This window comes from Leiobunum rupestre, chromosome 8 (assembly GCF_980474605.1).
Source record: "Leiobunum rupestre chromosome 8, qqLeiRupe1.1.hap1, whole genome shotgun sequence".
Taxonomy (NCBI): Eukaryota; Metazoa; Arthropoda; class Arachnida; order Opiliones; family Sclerosomatidae; genus Leiobunum; species Leiobunum rupestre.
This window is the reverse complement of record NC_143391.1, coordinates 1,038,494-1,056,859: the sequence shown is the minus strand read 5'-3', so window position 1 is coordinate 1,056,859 and position 18,366 is coordinate 1,038,494. Positions and strand designations below refer to the sequence as shown.

Genomic DNA, 18,366 nt, shown 5'->3' with positions numbered 1-18,366 from the left:
AGCTTAATTAAAATAGAAACTAACAAATTTTATCCAAAAACAAACAATCACGGTAAAAAAATCTACCAACATTGAACAAAAGTTTTACCAAAAATAACCAAGAATATCTTTAAACAGCCACCCAACCATTTTTAAAATCTATAAATTCATATCCTAAGGCCCTGTAGGAATTCCGATCTTCTCCCTCTAACAATCATGCATCTAAAACCTCAAGGTATTTTTTATAAGAAACCTTTAATATAAAAAATATTATGGTATTTAATTTTTGAAAATTTAAGAATTAAGTTTTAAAATTGTATCATGGACGATCATCTTTGATCTGCACAGCGTTACTCGAAAGCGTGCAAACTTGGTGGATCAGGTACAAAGTTCATTCATGTGGAATCTGATTCTAGTTTGTCTTAGGTTACAGAAAGACTCCAATTCCACTAGAACCTCTTTGAAGGTGACAAGTACTTCTATCGATCACAATGTTGGTCACATTGTTTCTTTTCCAAAAGAAGCTCACACCGGATCACAGAGTTTCACATACTACTACAGTGATGAAAGGAGATATAGTACCCCGATTGTAATTCTTATGTATCTTTTAATAATTTCCATCATACTTTATGTACCGTTGATGGCTTAATTTCTTTCGCAGGAGTAAAAGCCAAATGAAGTTTCAATAAGAGGTGAAAGTAATTCTATTAAAATTTTACCAAATAAGTAAAATCCCGTTAGCGAAATATTTAGAACTGTAAATGTAGCTCTATTGTGCGCAGACTGTTAACCCTTCAGGTTTTCTTCACCCGATATTAGCGTTCACTTTACCAGTCTATTATATTCACTTTAATATTGTGAAATATTGTTGAAAATATTTCTAACTAAAACCATCAATACAGCAGATGGTGATTTGGATAAATAATAGCGAAAATTTCGAATTTTGTTGTTTAAATTGTTTAAATGGGATCTCTTTTGACACGAGACCCTTGTAATACACCAACCAAAAAACCTTTTACAACCTGGATTACAATTATCGAAGCCATCAGGCCTCCTGAAACTGGTCAGGAAGACATTCTTAAATAAGGACTTTAATATTGTTGAGCTTTTATTTAATTGTGGTACAGTACAAATTTCCGTAGTCATACAGGTAAAGGCTGCATTGCGAATGAATGATTTAAGATATGAAGATCAAGTGTTTTCTTACGAAATGGCATAAACAAAACAGACATTTTGTTTTTTAAAACTATTTTTTGTAATTTTTATGCCCTATTTTTCCTAAACTGAGCTGTTGTTTACAGATTTTACAAAAAACATCGCTTAAAATATTGTTAGAAATTGTTCTTTGTAATAAATCGGCAGACGTTTATTAACAAACCATCCAAAAGTAACTTGGCGCCTTAGAAAATTACGCTGACTAAAATATATTTGTAAAAACTGAAAGGGAAAAATCAAAATAACTTGAATTTGTATCTTGTAAAATGATATTGTATTAATTTTTGTAAACTTAAAATATTGTATTTCATACAGTTCAAGTTCACTGTTGTAAACGCTGTATGATATTATAAACGTTTAGTGTATTTCCATGGTATTAAAAAAAATAAAAATGTGAAATTCCGAAATTCCCAGAATACTTGGACAGAGAGTTACAAGCACGTGAGAATGTTTGGGTCCGAAAACTTTCCATCGATAGTCGTTTCGCAAAGGGGGAATGAAGGCCCAAAATTGGCCGCTAGTGTTATATTATTTGTTTGTTGCCCGTTCGGGAAATCATCCTATGAAAAGGCGAAGGAAAAGGAAAACTTTACCGGATCAAATAAAGTGGAAATCCGATCGGATAGAAACATTTGTAGCTAATTAAAGAAACTAGAAATCCTAAAGTTATAGAAGTAATAGTTAATAGAAAATAAAGAAATAATTTAAAAATGGAAACCAATGTCGTTGATTATTTATAAATATTTAAGCGCGACACAAAACCAAAAATGAATCTAAAGTTTACAGAAAATTATAGTAGTCAAGTGAGCAAAAAACAATAAACTAGAAATGGCTTTTTTGGTTTTGTAGACCCAGGATCGTACTAAAATCTACAGCGCCATCTAGTACAGCAATAAAATCTAGCCTTTAAGCATTTCGTGAATAAGTTAATTTTCATGGAAAATGTAATGTTTCGGTCATTCTCCCAAAATTAAAACTTATGATTGCCTTGCAGTTGTAGGGCAATCAGATTCTTCATAAAAATTTGTCTTTATAATTTATCTGAAAACGGAAAACCGTATTTGTAGATTATTTAATTAATTTTTTATTATAGGCTATTTAGGATCGTGGTTAACATTAACTATTATAAATGTTTTTTGCGAAGCATGTTTTGAAATGAAATGAACAACTTCTAAATCAAATTTTAAAATTTGGTTCTAGCCGCACATCCAGTTTGAACAAAATTGTGTTTGGATTAAATGATTTAGATCAAATCGGAATAAATTTGAATTACGTCCGTTGTAATTGGATTAAAAACAACATTTTTTATCATAACTTTTTTCGTAGTGGTAGTGGTAGTAAGACAATAAAGCAAATAATTATTTACCGATGAGTAATGCTTATAGGACTTAGCGTAAAAATATCTACGTTAAATCTAATTAAGGTTAATTTTTCATCCACCAAATTTTTTCCTTTTTTGCGTAGTTTTATGTTCCCGTCCTTTTTGTTCGATGCTGTTTAAGCCTCTGCATTAAAAAAATTATCTCCAACAACCTCTTCCCTGGAACTTAAAATATCTAATTGTCTTTGGTCAAACAGCTCTTCTTCAGGCCTCCTATGATGGCAACACTGTAATCCCGATACGGTTATAACCCTACGCATTAATATGTTTTATTACAAAAATTAAATAACTATACACAGTCAAAACAACGTCCAAAGGGATGTACATTTCTAATCACGTTCTTGCCTAAGGAAGGACTGTGCAATAGCAGGTTTACTCTTTTCCATTTTAAACCGAGTGTTCACTTCACGGCCCCATTCCCCGACCAATTTGCACGAGGTGTTTGGAGATGAACATATTTGGTTGACTTCGGAATGTTGTCTAAGCTATTTGATAATGATGCATACTGAATATTTTGGTTTTCTGAAGAACGTGAAGAATTGGGATCCATAATTTTCATTTTATCGTTAACCAGTGTCTTATAAAATTTCACCAAAACACCGCACCATAAGTGAATAAATAATATTTATTTGGTACCTTTTCTTGAGTCGAACTATGTTTAAAAAACAAGTCAATTTACTATAAAAGGTTAGCTTATTAACCATGTGTGGTTGTGTGATAATGCTTGTGTGCGAACTGTTGAAGGACTAATTGTAAGAACAAGACAACTAGAAACTGAACTCTACGAAAACTGTAAGAATTAAAATTATTTTTATTATTTACGCTGGATGGTTCCAATGTCAATTTAATGGTAATATAGTACTTAGTTATTAAAGTACCGTCACGCTGACGGTGGGTTTTTCTTTTGCTCAACACTGTCCAAGCTAACCAATTGAGCTTTGTGTTAAATAAAAAATACATTACAATTGAAATTATTCTACGCTTCTTTTTCCAACTCGCTCTCACAACCTGGCAGTTGGGAAATCCCGAATCAAATAAATTTCGATATAACGGCGACGACCTGAAGGTCTCGTCAATTTATCGCGCGGGGTTGTAAAAATTCTTTTTTTTATAAATTAAGCCAGTTCCTTCCTAATTCGGCACGATTCCGCCCCGAATTCTTACCAAAAAATGAACGGCTGTTATACCTATTACAAATATCCCTAATGCCGCCAAAGAATGCCATCCGTGAAGATACTGAGGTCATTTGGTTGTTGGCGTTTCAGTTTTGGCCTTTATCAAATCATAATAAAAAAAAATAGAAAATTAAGGTTTTATTTCTTTAGATATTTTGACTCCCAATTACAACTATCCATAACGCCGCCAAAACGGCCATCCGAGTAAATACTGAGCCTTTATCGAATCATAATAAGACAAGTTCGATTTGGCCATTGAACAATTAATTTAAATTTAGTTAAATTTACTTTGGACGTATTGACTTAATAATACCGCTTACTTTTTAATTTAAATTTAGGTTAACTTACTTAGGACGTATTCACTTCCTACTACAACTACATGTAGCCCTAACGCCGCCAAAGACCGCCATCCGAGAAGATAATAAAGCTATTTGGCCCGGGTTGGAACGTGGAGGAATTTCAGTCTGATCTTTATCAAATCCTTATAAAAATATTTAGATTTCGCTATTGAATATCTAATTAATATATAGGCTTACTTACTTTAGGCGTACTGACTTCCTACTAAAACTAGCCCAAACGCCGCCATGCGAAATCCAGAAGAATAAAACCCAAAGTGACGCTCAAACCCACCCGTCAAACTAAACGCAACAGTCGACCTTTGTCCAAATCGCGCAGCCTAACCGCAGAAAGATTGTTAATTACAGAAAATTTACTTAAATATTACGGTTTATCGACTAACAGGACTTAAGCTGTTGTGTACAGTAAATATCTAGTTCCTATTAGCCAAGCACGTATATATAGAGTCTAAGGGGGGGCGAGTTATAACACAACCAGATGAAATCGCGAGTGCGAAATTTTTCGTTAGCAATAACGCATATTTGAAGTACTGGCTAGACTCGGGACGAGTGACAAAACATTTCCGCACGTGTATCAAACAAAGTTTTATAATACATATGCGAGAAAATGATCATAAAACAAAGAACAAAATTGAATTTTTTTTTCAAAATTTCATATTTTTATTGGAAAAGGATAATGTTAAAGTAGTAATTATTAAAATATGCAATTCTAGTATTTTAGCACATTATGTGTATAGCTAAAGTTTCATGACTTGGTAAAAAATATCTAACGTATAAACTCTTCGGCGAGTAGATAATATGAATGGAAAAACAGTAAATTTATAAAAAATAGAAAAGTAAAAAGCACTAGTTCACGAAAACGAACTTTGCGATTGCCGAACGGCTACGATATGTGCTACGTTTTCAGCAACTGTATTAACACGTTTATTTAATTAATAATATTTTGGCGTTTTCTTCTTGAAATTAAATGACTAACTATTTCTTGGGCGTTTATTGATAAGGCTAACTCTCTATGTACTGACATTAATGCTAGACCAGTGAGGCGCTCTTGTCCGGTTCGTTTACGCAGGTAGGTCTACAATCTCTTCAAAGTTGAAAAACTACTTTCGGCAGTTGCTGTTGATACTGGCAACGTGGTCAGTATCAACAGCAACTTTCTTGTAAGGGGAAAAAATCGGGATCGCACTGATCAATCGCCTCAATTGCAGTCATGGGTTTCCTTTCGGGCTCTAGGAATGACAAGTGGTTGTGCCATAATTCATATTATGAATTGAATTTTGTATCTTCTATTTTACCGAGAAATGTCTTTGCGACTTTTTGTGGCATTGTCAATATTTGTCTTTGTAGGCAGAATTATCTGTAATGTTCCAATAGTATTCTCATGAGGCTTAAATCTAGCGTCTAATTCATTTACTAAGTGTTCCAAGAAAGGATAGTACACATGGCATCGAGAGTAGATTTCAGCAGTCTCTCCTGCAATATTATTGCGGTGGGTTTGTCGACCAGTTATCCGAGGAGCCACTATTTCACCGCTTGGGCTTAGTCCTTTTGCCTCTTCAAAAAGGGCCGCAAACTCACCTTCATCTCGAATTTTTTGTAGGGTTACTTCACTGCGTTTGCATGACCGCACGAATTTACCAAATCGACATTAACTTTCTGCAGTGCTTTGCTCAAGTTAGTTGTGTATGAAAATACTTTCCTCAAAATGACAAGTGACATTATAAATGGACTGTTTTCTAATGAAACTTTCAATTGGCATGCTTGTGTAGTCACTTCTCGGTTGCCAGAGTCAGTGTTTTGAATGACTGCAAGAGTGTCAAGAATGATAGGGACCATTTCGGCAAATCTTTCGACTGCCGTATGTTTCTCTGTCCAGCGTGTCTCACAAAGAGAAATAAGGGTTGAGTGGGATGCCCCAATGTCTTCGGTTGCTTTTTTAAGAAGGTGATCCCGAAGTGGACATAAACGGAAGAAATTGATTACGCTCTTTATACTTCCGATGCAATTGCGAATCATGGGTAACTCACAAAACTAAGTTTACAACGTGTGCGGCACAGTGTACAATCTGAGCTTTCGGATATTGTTCCGCGATAAATGTTCTTACACCTTTTAGTCGGCCGCTCATGACGGCAGCTCCATCAAAACCTTGACCAACCAAATTATCCATATTTAATTTATAGGACAATAGTTTAGATATTATAGTCGTGGCTAAACCTTGCTCGGTTACGTCTTCGACGTGGACGAAATCGAGGAAGTCCTCGCGTATTAAAGCTTTACCGGATGATAAATCAACGTAGTGCAAGCAAAGTGCAAGCGGTTCTTGCCGCGATACGTCTTGGGTTTCATCTGCAAGAACAGTATAGTAGCCGTCTTCTTTGTCATTGACTCGGTTTATAATACGTTGTCGAATAACATTTCCGCATAACTCAATCATTTCATTTTGGATGGTTGCTGACGTGTACATAGATCGGCAGTCGTTATTTTGGGTAATTAGGTGATTTTTAAGTGCTTCGTCACCAGATTGGGCTCATCTAGTCTGATGGCACCTGATTCATTGTCTCATCTTAAAGACATTTCCTGTCGTCCGCACAACAATACCGTCTCTACTATTGCTATTAGCCTTTTTCGGTTTTCTAGTGCAATAATGTAATTTTTTAAATTTATTGCTTCTATAACATCATGCGCTTTCCCTTCCACAGTCATTGTAAAAATTTTCGCCTGCTCTGCAGCAAATTTATGGAAATTAGTATTTTTGTGACTATCAAAGCTTTTCAAGGCTTCTTTCCAATTGTTATAAGGTTTTTTAACAAAAGATCTAAGATCTTGATCACCACAACCTCCTTCCGTTTTACCAAATAAAACGCACATTTTACACATAGCTCCTTGTGGTGCGAATGCTGTATAAACCAGCCATGGATATTTTTTCACCCAATGCCGTTGAAAGGACAATTGTCTTTTATCCGTCACTGGAAATCTGTTTCAGGGGGTATCCAAGGTTCTTTTAATGCTTTCAGTTTTTCTGCATCAGTTTGTGGAGTCTGAGCAATAAATTTCCCAATATCATATTCGTGTAGTTTAGATGAAGATAAAGGTGCTGGCGGCGGCATCGGCAGCGGCAGCGGTGTCGTCGTCAATGGCGAAGATGGCTTTGGCGCTAATTTATCCGCCGTCACTGAAAGACGGAGATCTGTTAGTGAAACTAAACTTTGTCACCGTGGTTAGGTTAGCTTAGGTTCATCATCAGGTATCATTGTCAGATTACTAGGTATAGGTAAGTACATATGCACATGGGTGCCGCTTTCAAGATCATAAAAGCAACCACGTCACGGCGAAAGACACAACGCTAGCAAGTAGGTTTAGAATGAAATCAAACTTCCCTGATGAAGTTTCCGATGGATTTGAATTTTCAGAAAACTGTTCCACTTCACCAATACCTTCATTCTTCTTTTTACACACGAAAAATGAACGTAAATCACGTGGTTTTCGTTTCGATGACATTTTACAAGTTCAGGGTTATACGCCGTAACTACCTACACTCTACAATATGCAAGAATGTAGATTTTGTAACATTGACCAAACAAGTATTCGGTATCGTCGTGTATCCTGCTTTATTCAAGGCAGTCTAACAATTTAAGTAGACGACTTGGCAGTTAGCCGTCAAATCCAATGACTATTTGTGATGTCATGTAAAATTAATGAAGTTAAAAAAATACAAAAAAAGAACTTACAAGATTGATCACGATCAGCTAAAACTTCGACGGAGTCACGGAGTAGGGAAACAAAATAACGATAAAAGTCAGAAAATTTTATAATTCGACCCGTGGCGCCATCCGCTTTTAATACGACTAATATGTGATTTTCCAAAAGATAGATGACCACACGGGTAGAATGGCAAAGTATTCTCGCCATTTCAGAGCAAACGGAACAAACGTATTTTTTAAAATTTGTTTCGCGAAATACTGACCGAAATTCCTAGTATTGAATGTACCTTCAGATTAATATTCCCAACTCAATGCTCTACCTAATTACGCTTATTAGAACCACCGTAGTTACACGAAGATGCCGCTTGACTCGTGCATAATATTTTTCTATAGACTAGTATAATCTCTAGATTTTTTAATATTTTTGATTTAAATTCTAAAGTTTTGGCTTTGCTGGAAATGTTCCGCTCTAGGCGCAGGGCGGCGCGGGGCCACGATCCTTTTAATATATTTAATATATTATTATATTTTATTGTGCTGCGGTGCGGATATTTCAATTCATTGTTACGTCTTACTGTTTATTTCTTAATGTTGCGCTCCTTTCGTAAGAAAGCAATCGAGTCCTAAGGGGGGGGGGTTGAAACCCCTACCCCCCCCTTATATACGTCCTTGCCAATTACGGTAAAATTTGGTAGTGGAATTTACCAGTAAAATTCCTACGGTGATTTAACAGGAACCTACGTCAATTTTTAACAGTGTATATGGTTTTTGTTTAATACGTTTAATTATAAAAATTGTATTATTTTCTGCCGTTCAATTTTTTAATCGAACCGCTCAAAATGTTTTATCAAATTAGCGGTGATTAACTTTCTCAGTTAGCTTAAAATCGCCTAAATTACTTTATATGTAGAAAATAATAATTTCAAAAAATTATTCTTAAAATGTGTTACTCGGCTACCAGAATTTATGGCTTTAAAAGTCACTTGATGACTTGGAGCTGATTGACATAAACGGCGCCCCATACACGATTTGTTATAAAATCAAACCAATTTTCAATTCTTTACTTAAGAATTCGAAAGCAAAATAATACTTTGGTTCCCTTTTGTTTTCTCGATAAATGAGAAAGGCAACGGCTTCAGGCTAAACACGTCTATTTGAACGATAAAAGCTATTGTTTGGCTCTTAAGTCCATTTTGAAATATATTCCAAATGAATATTTTATTATGAAGGATATAATAGTGCCTTAAAGCTGTCAACACATTAATGGTTCTTACGTCAGCTATTTAAAATAACAAAATTTATTTTTTGGTTGGGGATTTGATCTAAAGCAAATTTTATATATTTTTCAAATCTGACATTTAAAGTTTTTTATCTCAACATTGCTTAAGATTGATTCTTTAAAGGGCGCATTGTACACCATAAATGATCTACAGGAAAACAACTATAAGAATTTATATTCCAAATTGTGGCATCTTTTTACACCGCATATTTTTGCATGTAAACCATGAGATTTTGAAAGTGAAAAACACTTAGGGGCTTAAACATAAACCATAATTTTTAACAGTGTGGAATGTGCTATTTTTCGCCTTTTCTTTGGCTTTAAATTATTTTTCACTTGACCTATTAAGCTGACTCTAGGGAAATTGGAAAGTTGGCCCCCGTGGGTACTTTAAACATCACCCGTTCTGTAGTTCTGACTGTTACGTTAGTTTTTATAAAATACCGTTACCTCCTATCGGTGACCTCGTATGCTTTTGAGTAGGGTAATTCAATATTTCTGGATGATGAATAAATGACAAGCTTCAAGCGAGTTGTGTCTCCTGTCTAGTTACATTCTCTCGCACTAGATGTCGTTAGCGTTTAAATCAAAACACCTTTAGAAATCATCAAAATCTAGCCCAAAAGGTATGGCAAATTGCTAACTTATCACGTTGATTGGCTTTTCGGAATGACGTGAGTATTAACTTATTAAACACGTGTTTTCGGGAAGCCAATTGAATGCACACCACTCGTCTTTGCTTTATGTCCGTGGAAGGTGCTGCCACCTAGAAGCCATTTCAGAAGCATTTTTGTGAACGTTTTGTTTACTTAATCTGATAGTGCCGCCACTTGCTTTAATGAAAGGGAACAGCAGTGGCGGCGAACGGCCGATGAGATTCGCGCTTTATTTACTTCCATTTACTTGAGAAACAAGATTTTTCAGTTGAAACTACACATGTGCTGATTTTTGCGGAGAAGTTGGAGCGATAGCTTTCGTTTAGTGGAGAAACAATCGTTGTATAGAGAAACCATCATTATTTAACCATCATATTTTTTAACCTTTTTAAAATCACACCGAAAGAATAATATTGGCGCATGTTAAATATAAATTTAAAGCACTTAAATGTTTTAGAGATAATTTGATTTTCAATATATTACTACTGTGATATATATGATATGAAACTTTATTAATTATTAGAAAAAGCAATGGCTAAAGACAAGTCTAAATGTGTGAAATATCTGAAGTCACAGTAGCCGCCAGCAACAGATACACCCCAGAGTAAGTCTTCATCGAAAGCAAAAGTGGCTTCCAAGAATATCAGTTAACTTCCGTAGATTGATGTCATATTTCACCACCAAATTAACATTGAATCCCCGGAATTTAATTCTGTTATTATTTTAATTTTCATAATTTAAAAATTAAAAACATTCAAATAGTACTGACCAAATTTCTTTAGCTGGGGAAGAACTTAGCTTGTTTTAGGGCAAAGAAAATCAATTCAAATTTTAAGTCCGAAAAGTGCTTTAATAGCTCTATTATTGTCATTTACTGATAACCTATACGAAAATTGGGAAGAACATATTTCAGTGTCCGAAGTTATAATGAAAAATATCTTAAAATAATTTTTATTTAATTTGGCTTCTAAAAACGTTTTCGATGTACATATACCTTTTAGATAAATTGCCGATTTACAGTCGTAAATCTTACAACTATGAATATTTTTCTAGCTTTTTTTTAATTATAATTTAATCAGTTCTACTAAATTGTCACTTTGATTTCATTTTCGAGCAGAAAGTAAAACTATTTTTGGCAATCGCCCCCTAAAGATATTTCTTCTAGCAATATTTTAAAAAAGAACCATAAACAAGGTACCTCAGAATGCACGATGAGACACTGAATACGGAAATAATTAAACTTAATTTTTTCAGAATGTGACACTGATAATTCCTTTAAAAATTAGGCATTTTTAATTAAATAATACGTTAATAGTTAAATTGAATATATAATTAATTTCAACATAATATATTCAGTTCAGGTTGATTTTGGCTTATATAACACTGCTCCATCCTCGATCCTGGTCAGTGGGGGGCGTTCTTACTCGATCCTCTCTATATTTAACGATTCGTATTTGGCGACATCTATGGCGACGAAACAGATAACAATTTTGTACATTTATTTTAAATTGTATTTACGGGTTACGATGATAAATTTTATACCTCGTTTGGTTTTAAAATATAATATTGACACTTATATTTTCATTTATTTTAAAGCGCTATCGATCGAGACTAGAGACAGAGAGTGTAAAGATTATGAGTGGCGTCTCTTCCTAACCCGTAACGTTAAAATTTCGAACAAGGTTTTGAGAGCGTGCGCCCATAGGAGAGGTTACGATACTATCCGACACGATGTCACTACTTGAAATTTTTTTAATTTTGTAAACATCCGTAAAATATTTTTCATCAGTCATGGCTGTTGAACATAGTTGAATTATGCTTATTTAAAATTAATAAAATTCAATTCCATGAAAAATAAAGAAACGTAATTACAAGAAAGCGGACTATTTATAATATTTTAATACGAAAAGAATTAATTTGTTTGATAAACCAAGGAAATTCATTGGAAATTTTATGAAATGGCCCAGGCTTAACGAGAACAAAATAAATTAAAAATATGAGGTAATTAATATAAATTACAGAGGAAACATTGAAGTAGGTAAAATGAGATTAATATTGTATTTTTAACAGTTTCCTATGTAATCTGTTCTGGGTTTTCATGAACTCATGGTCGAGGTCTTGTTTTTTAAGGGAACTATGTATGCAGAATTCTATGAAAAAAGATATCATGTTTTGGTATGCAGTTGCGCATGGAGAATCTTCGGTAGCTTTAACCATTTCTTGTCAATTCTTCGGGTGATGAATCTCTCCAAACGTCCTTTAATAGTTGTCATGTGCGATAAAAGATTAAAACTGGTGTCAAATACTTCATTTGTTTCCGTTACAAAATTGAGGAAACTATAAGTTGGTACGATGAGGATGCTGATTGAAGAATTCGTTGATGTTTGGAACGATTTAAAGTAAGAGTGCAGATTTTTTTGGTCAACAATTGGATTCTTTTTTGAGTTGACTTATGCAAGAAGAGCATTGATGGTTTGAGTAGCAGCGGTGAATTAGATATCCTGAAATGTAACTAAGAACATTTTGTTTAAGCAGGTTTGGACTTTCAATAAAATTACAAATTTCTAAGCCTTCATCGGAACATTGCCCCTGGCTTTGCGAGACTACAAGATTTTCAAAATTGGAGAAATCTTCATCGGGTCCCGGAGCTGCAGTTTTAAAAATGTCAATGTTTAAAATGAACTCATCCAAATCATCAATGCAATTAGAATCCAGTGGTTTCAAGAGATTATTCACAGAGGCAGCCCTGTATGCAGCTCGAAATTGTTCTGGATTGGGATGATCACGGTTGCCTTCTTTCTGTCTTATAGATCCAAAACAATTATCTATAAAATCTTGACTAATCCTGCCCATTAATAAAAACTTAAACCAAAATTATCCTTAAGATCTTCCCAGAGAAGTAGCGAGGCTTGAATTGAAATTTTCCATACAAGGCATGGTTTTATATCTGCAGTTTTGAGGCTTGCACGTGCTAAACCGTTACAATTCCTCATTCAACATTTGTACGTTAATTGACGAATCGCTAATTCCTCTCTTACACAGCGTTTCATTATTAAGGGTCCTACTGTTGAATAAATCAAAAAGATCATTCATGTGGAGAAGGAACTCGGCTGTGAATGTGCTATTTAATGTCAGGTCTCCTTGTCCCAATAAACACGCTGTTTGGATACAGTTGGAAACACTTCGGCTGTTAACTTGGTATGCTAAGCTAACTTTCATGTTGGAAAATGCCGGTAACTTGACATGTTTGGATTTTAACTTGTGAACACCGCGGAACTTTAAAATTTTTTGGTCTAACTCAAAAAAATTCTAGGTCCTTCCAATAAACTATGTTGCCTTCTACCATAATTGGATATTTCTTGAAATTGTTTCTAACGCTTTTGAAGAGATGAGGCGTATTAAAGAAGAAATATATTTTCTTGCAATCAATTTCAATGTAAGGCTTTTCCGAGATTTTTAAATAGATTTTGGTTGCATTTTCCCTGGTCGCAAACTATGGCTTTGACAATTAGGCCAATATTTTCAAGGTGTTTTATGCATTCTTTAAGGAGCAGTTCCAAAGTCTACCCAGAGCAAGCATCCTTAGTGAGGAAATGACCAATTGGTTGTGTCCATTTGAGTTTTATGCATTTAGCCTGATTTGCGTACTGCTAGGTTCTTCCATGTGGTCCATAATCAACAAAGCCTTCGATAATATCATCGCATTGGTCAAGGGTGAGTTTTTCTTTTAAGCTCATTTCATCAAAACAAATTAAAACCACTTTTCACTTAGTTTCTTATTCTGGAATTTCATCTTCAAGGCTTCGAGTGTTTTATGATCAAAACCAGGAGCAATTTTCATGCGACCAAGCCATTTCTACAAGGTTCTTTTCGTTGGAAGACATAGCACAGCTTGCTACATCCTATATGCTTGGGGGCTATGGTAGAACAGAGAAAGGAACCATTTCTTAAGCATTGTGGAATACCTCCTTCCCTTTTTATTTCTTTGTCGAAGTTTCAACTCTGAATCGAAGAGTTCTTTCGAAAAACCAGTTAAGAACCTTGTAGCATTGCTAACATCGCAAATCTTTTCACTGTCTGCCAGTTTTTCTTTTAAGCTTCTTATTTGTTTCTTCATTCTTTGAATTTTGGCATTTTGCTTATTGCTATTTCTAATAGGTCTTGAGTCTCTTTTTGTTTTCAATTATTTTACTTGGACAGCCTGATCATTGCTTTGCCTCACTGAAACTTCGGCTCCTACTTTTAGATGTGCTGTAAATAATTTGAAAAGCCCTTAATTAAATGCCTTAAATTAAAAAATAATATTTATCATACCATATTCATTATGGTTATTTATTACGTAGGTGTGGTTTGGATTGATTGTTTTTGGTAGATCGCTTGTTTCGGTTGGATTGCTAAGGCTATAACTGTGATCTAGTTGTACGCGTTTAGCTGTCTCTGTAAAATCCGGGTTTAAATCCAAAGTTCTTTTTCCATTTGATTCACTGTAGACATTGTAATGTTTTCCAATTAAAATCTGATAGCTATCAGGGATACAAAGTCTCTTTTGAATTACCATTTTCTGAATTTTCCAATGGTGTAGAGTCATTAAGACTGAAAATTGTTGGATGGTGTGAGCCTATTTTTAGTTCTAATATTCATAAAACTGTCATCAATGAAATTATTCGCGCATATTCGATGGTTAACGTGTAAATATTCCGTAGTTTTATTTGTAAGCCCATCATTATTTACATTTTTCAGCCACAAAATGGAACTTAAATTTATATTAAGTTAATATACCAATAAGCCTATCTAATGAAAATGCGAATTTATCGGTCTTTTTCCTTTGGAAATTTAAAAAAAAAGATAAAAAAAGATAGGATTTCTTGTTTTAGATGTTTTACAATTTAAAACGGAACAATATACCCCATGCATACTAAACTATTTATAAACCTTGTAAAACTAGCATTAAAAACTTGGAAAGTTTTTGCGTCTCTTGTAAACCTAACACCGAAACGCGTGCGCTGTAAGACCGGAGCCACTGGTGGCGCCATCGCTCTTACGGTAATAGTGGACATTTTTAGAGAAAAAAAAATTAGTACGCTTTTTTGAAAGAGAGACGCCTCTCGTAATCTTTACACTTTCTGCTAGAGAGAAAGAATGATGGGGCTGATAACTTTCAACAAAAAAGGGAACTATCTCGCCTTGAAAAGGCTCTTAATCTCAAACGGTATATTATAAAGAATTTTCAAGTAATTTTTTAGGGACCTCTTTCATTTCAAATTTTCTGATAAATTTTCAAATATTAAATCGTTTAAGTACACAAAACATCATTATAAAATAAATGACAAATTTTGCTTCTTTTTTATCCCATAAAGAATCACAGATTAGAAAACGTTTTTAATAAATTGTAAATTTAAAAAGAGGATTAATATTTCCAGAGCAGTTATTTATAGCATGGACACTGTATCTCTAACCGGACGGGAAAAGCTGTAGCTTCCACCATACAAAATCACCTGCCCCCGCCACCGTCTCTCTGTAAAGGGGGGTAGGTTCAAGAATTTTGAAAGTTAGGGGCTGTCAAGGCCATATAATTCGTCACGTGGTCGACAAAACGTTTCGTTTGAAATGGGGGTTTACATTCTTTCGAATGACCTTGACAGCCCTGCGAATCGAGTACGGCCGACTATTTCAGCTAATACGAAGTAGGACGCAAAGGGACAGTGTGGGGGTACCTCTTTGAGGCTGCTTTTCCCGTCCGGTTAGAGATACAGTGTCCATGTTTATAGAGATATAGACGCGTAAAGAAAACCGCTTATCATTTAAAATATTTTTAACGAACTTCCGAGGGAATTGTGGGTAGGAAAGGAGAACCGGATTGGCTATTACGGGAGTCTGCGCAGAACCTATATTATCCTACTTGTACACTTTTACAAGTAGCGGCGGTTCAGTGTTCCACATCTTAAACTAATTTATTTTATATTTGTAATTTATTTAATTATTAAGTTTTAATGATTTAAACGGTTTTGGAATAAGAAACCCGTAGTTCCTGAAGATGAACTTTACAACTAGAAAAAAAGGTTTGAAAATATTCAAATCGAACTTAAAAAATGTTTTTCGGTTAAGGCTTAATGCATCTTTCAATGTAGGTCTGCTTTGAAAGTGATTTTAAATTAAGATTTAAGTTTACCAAAAGGAAAGCTTCTACAACCTTCAACGCAACACTTTGAACCACCATGTACACTCATGTAACAAAATTAATTTAAACTAATTATATTTAATAATAGTAAAACGATAAGAGGTCTTTTATGTATATCGTAAACAAAAAATGACAACATAAGCAGCCGACGTTCATAGACCAATCAAAAAGGGTTGATAGTTGTAAAACTCAGCCGTAAGATGTCGCTACCATCACAAATACCACGTGACTAGGCTGGATAACCCCTATTTTCTTCCCCCTTTTTCAAAATACCTTCCACCTGAAAATTAAAGAAAAACTGGCAACCAATTTCTTTACTCGTCTATTGGTTGATACCTTCAAAAAGCGTCAGGAATAATGAAAATAGTGACATAAGTAGTAATAATAGGACCCTACAGATAAAGTAAACCTACTTATTACTTTTATATACGGATAATCAAAAAAGTATGCTCTTAGGCGAACAGTATAATCAACCAGAGACAATTTCAATTACAAGGATGATGAAAACATTTGTAAGAGAGTGATTGGCTGGTAAGACTCCCTCTATATTATAAAAACCACTTCGTCGTCGTCCGAGCTTCGTCTCTCTGGCCTCTATAATCGAAAACCCTGTTAAGCCGGCCGAGTGGTAAAGTCTGCGCGTATGGGTAGTGGCCCCTCTTTTACCACGCTATTCTGTGGTCGAGAAAACCTATTAGCTTGGTCTCTCGGAGTCTTTATACTCAGTCGGGGCGGCAGAAGGTAACATTGTCAAAGCTGGGAGGGGGGATGTGGCAAGCTTTTCAACACTCCGGGACTTTCCGCCGTTTTGCCGGTCTCTTGGTCTACTTCTTACATGGGGAAAATGCGGAGGGGTGCCTTATTGGGGGGTTTGGAAGAGAGAGAAAGGCGAGTTTTTTAGAAATTTTTGTGGGCGAAAGTTTACCACGGTATTTCTGGCAAGGGGAAGAGGGGGAGGGGTGCCTTACTGGGGAGTTTGGGACAAGAGAGAAAGGCGAGTTTTTAAGTTATTTTTGCGGGGGGAAAGGGTACCCCGGTAATTCTGGCATGGGGAAAAGGGGGAGGAATGTTTAACAGGGGTGGTTCGACTGTGGGGAAAAGGGTACCACGGATATTATCACATAGGAAAAAGGGGGGAAGGGTACCTCAGTGTGGGGGTAGTTGGGACGAGAGAGAAAGGCGAGTGTTTTGTTATATTTGCGGGGGGAAAGGGTACCTCGGTAATTCTGACATGGGGTAAAGGGGGAGGAGTGTCTTCATGGGGTGGTTCGACTATAGGCTTTAAAATAAGGATACTTTGGTTTTCAAAAACCGTTTAATTAATTGCTTATCAAGTTTCATAGTTATACCTCAAAGCTGAGGCAAATAGCGTAAAAAAAGACCAAAACATTCTAAGCCTTGGTGAAACTAAAATTTGCTAGGCTTTGGTCAAATTAAAATTAAGTCTGGTCCAATACCCGCAATACCCATCCTGTACCATTGCTTAGTAACTAATATTGTAAGGGTAGGATGAAAGGGGCTGGCAAATCGCAGCTTACTACTTTTAACCAACATGACTTCGTTTTTCGGGTTGAAGAAACCCTATTAAGTATCTCTCAAGAAAATGGTATTGATATGTGTATGGGATTAAAAGATATGGAAGGTGTTGCTGACGAGGACGACAACAACAACAACGCTTCACATCTATCTGACGAAAACAATAGTTCCACTCTATAAACAGGGTGTCTCAATTTGCTCGATCAGGCCATTTTTCTCAAAATGTATTTATGCTAGGATTCTGAAATTTTCAGGGTTTATTTGTTAGGTATGGAAGGCTTTGGTTACTACATTTCAGAAAAATCGAACGATTTTGTGCCGTTTTGGAAAATTTATTTTTTCACCGGTAGGTGTCACGCAAAATGTTTCAATAGAAAAGTTGTAGGGCATAGTCGAAAGTGTAAAAATAATTTGGGTTCGGTTGAAAAAGACCTATTTTTCAATGAGTTTGGAGGTCGGGGGAAAAACAAGTTGTACTAGCAGGCAATAGCCTTTAACGTAAACAATCGTACATAATCACAACACACATGTACATTTATTTTAGGGAACTTATGCTTTCAGCTATGTAGTTAATAATCAGATCTGCAAAAAGTTATTGTTAAAGAAAATGATTACGTTCAACACCTAATTAGACAAAGTAGACAAAGCTTGGATTAATAATATGTTACTGGATATTGCACTACAGCCTTCGCTAAGGCATTTAAGGGCGTCTCTCAATAGTCGCCTGTTAAAGCGCAGACGGGATAGCATTTCCAGGGGAAACGGTGTGACAAACTCTTTGGCGCAGGCGCGGGATTTCGAAAATAACGGTTTGAAATTTCGTTGGCGTAAATAATAAAAGGTTATTTCCTGAGTGTAGAACAAAAATAGGTTTCTTACCAGAGGAATAATAGAATTGGAAGCATTTCTT

General features: G+C 35.2%; 1 protein-coding gene across 1 annotated transcript; it reads right to left on the bottom strand.

The window, feature by feature from the left end:
• Positions 1–6,129: 6,129 nt before the first annotated feature.
• Positions 6,130–6,570, bottom strand: LOC149931638 (zinc finger MYM-type protein 1-like). The gene has a single exon (XM_090156498.1). It carries the CDS (start codon positions 6,568–6,570, stop codon positions 6,130–6,132), a length of 441 nt encoding a protein of 146 aa, XP_090012624.1.
• Between the last annotated feature and the right edge of the window lie 11,796 nt (positions 6,571–18,366).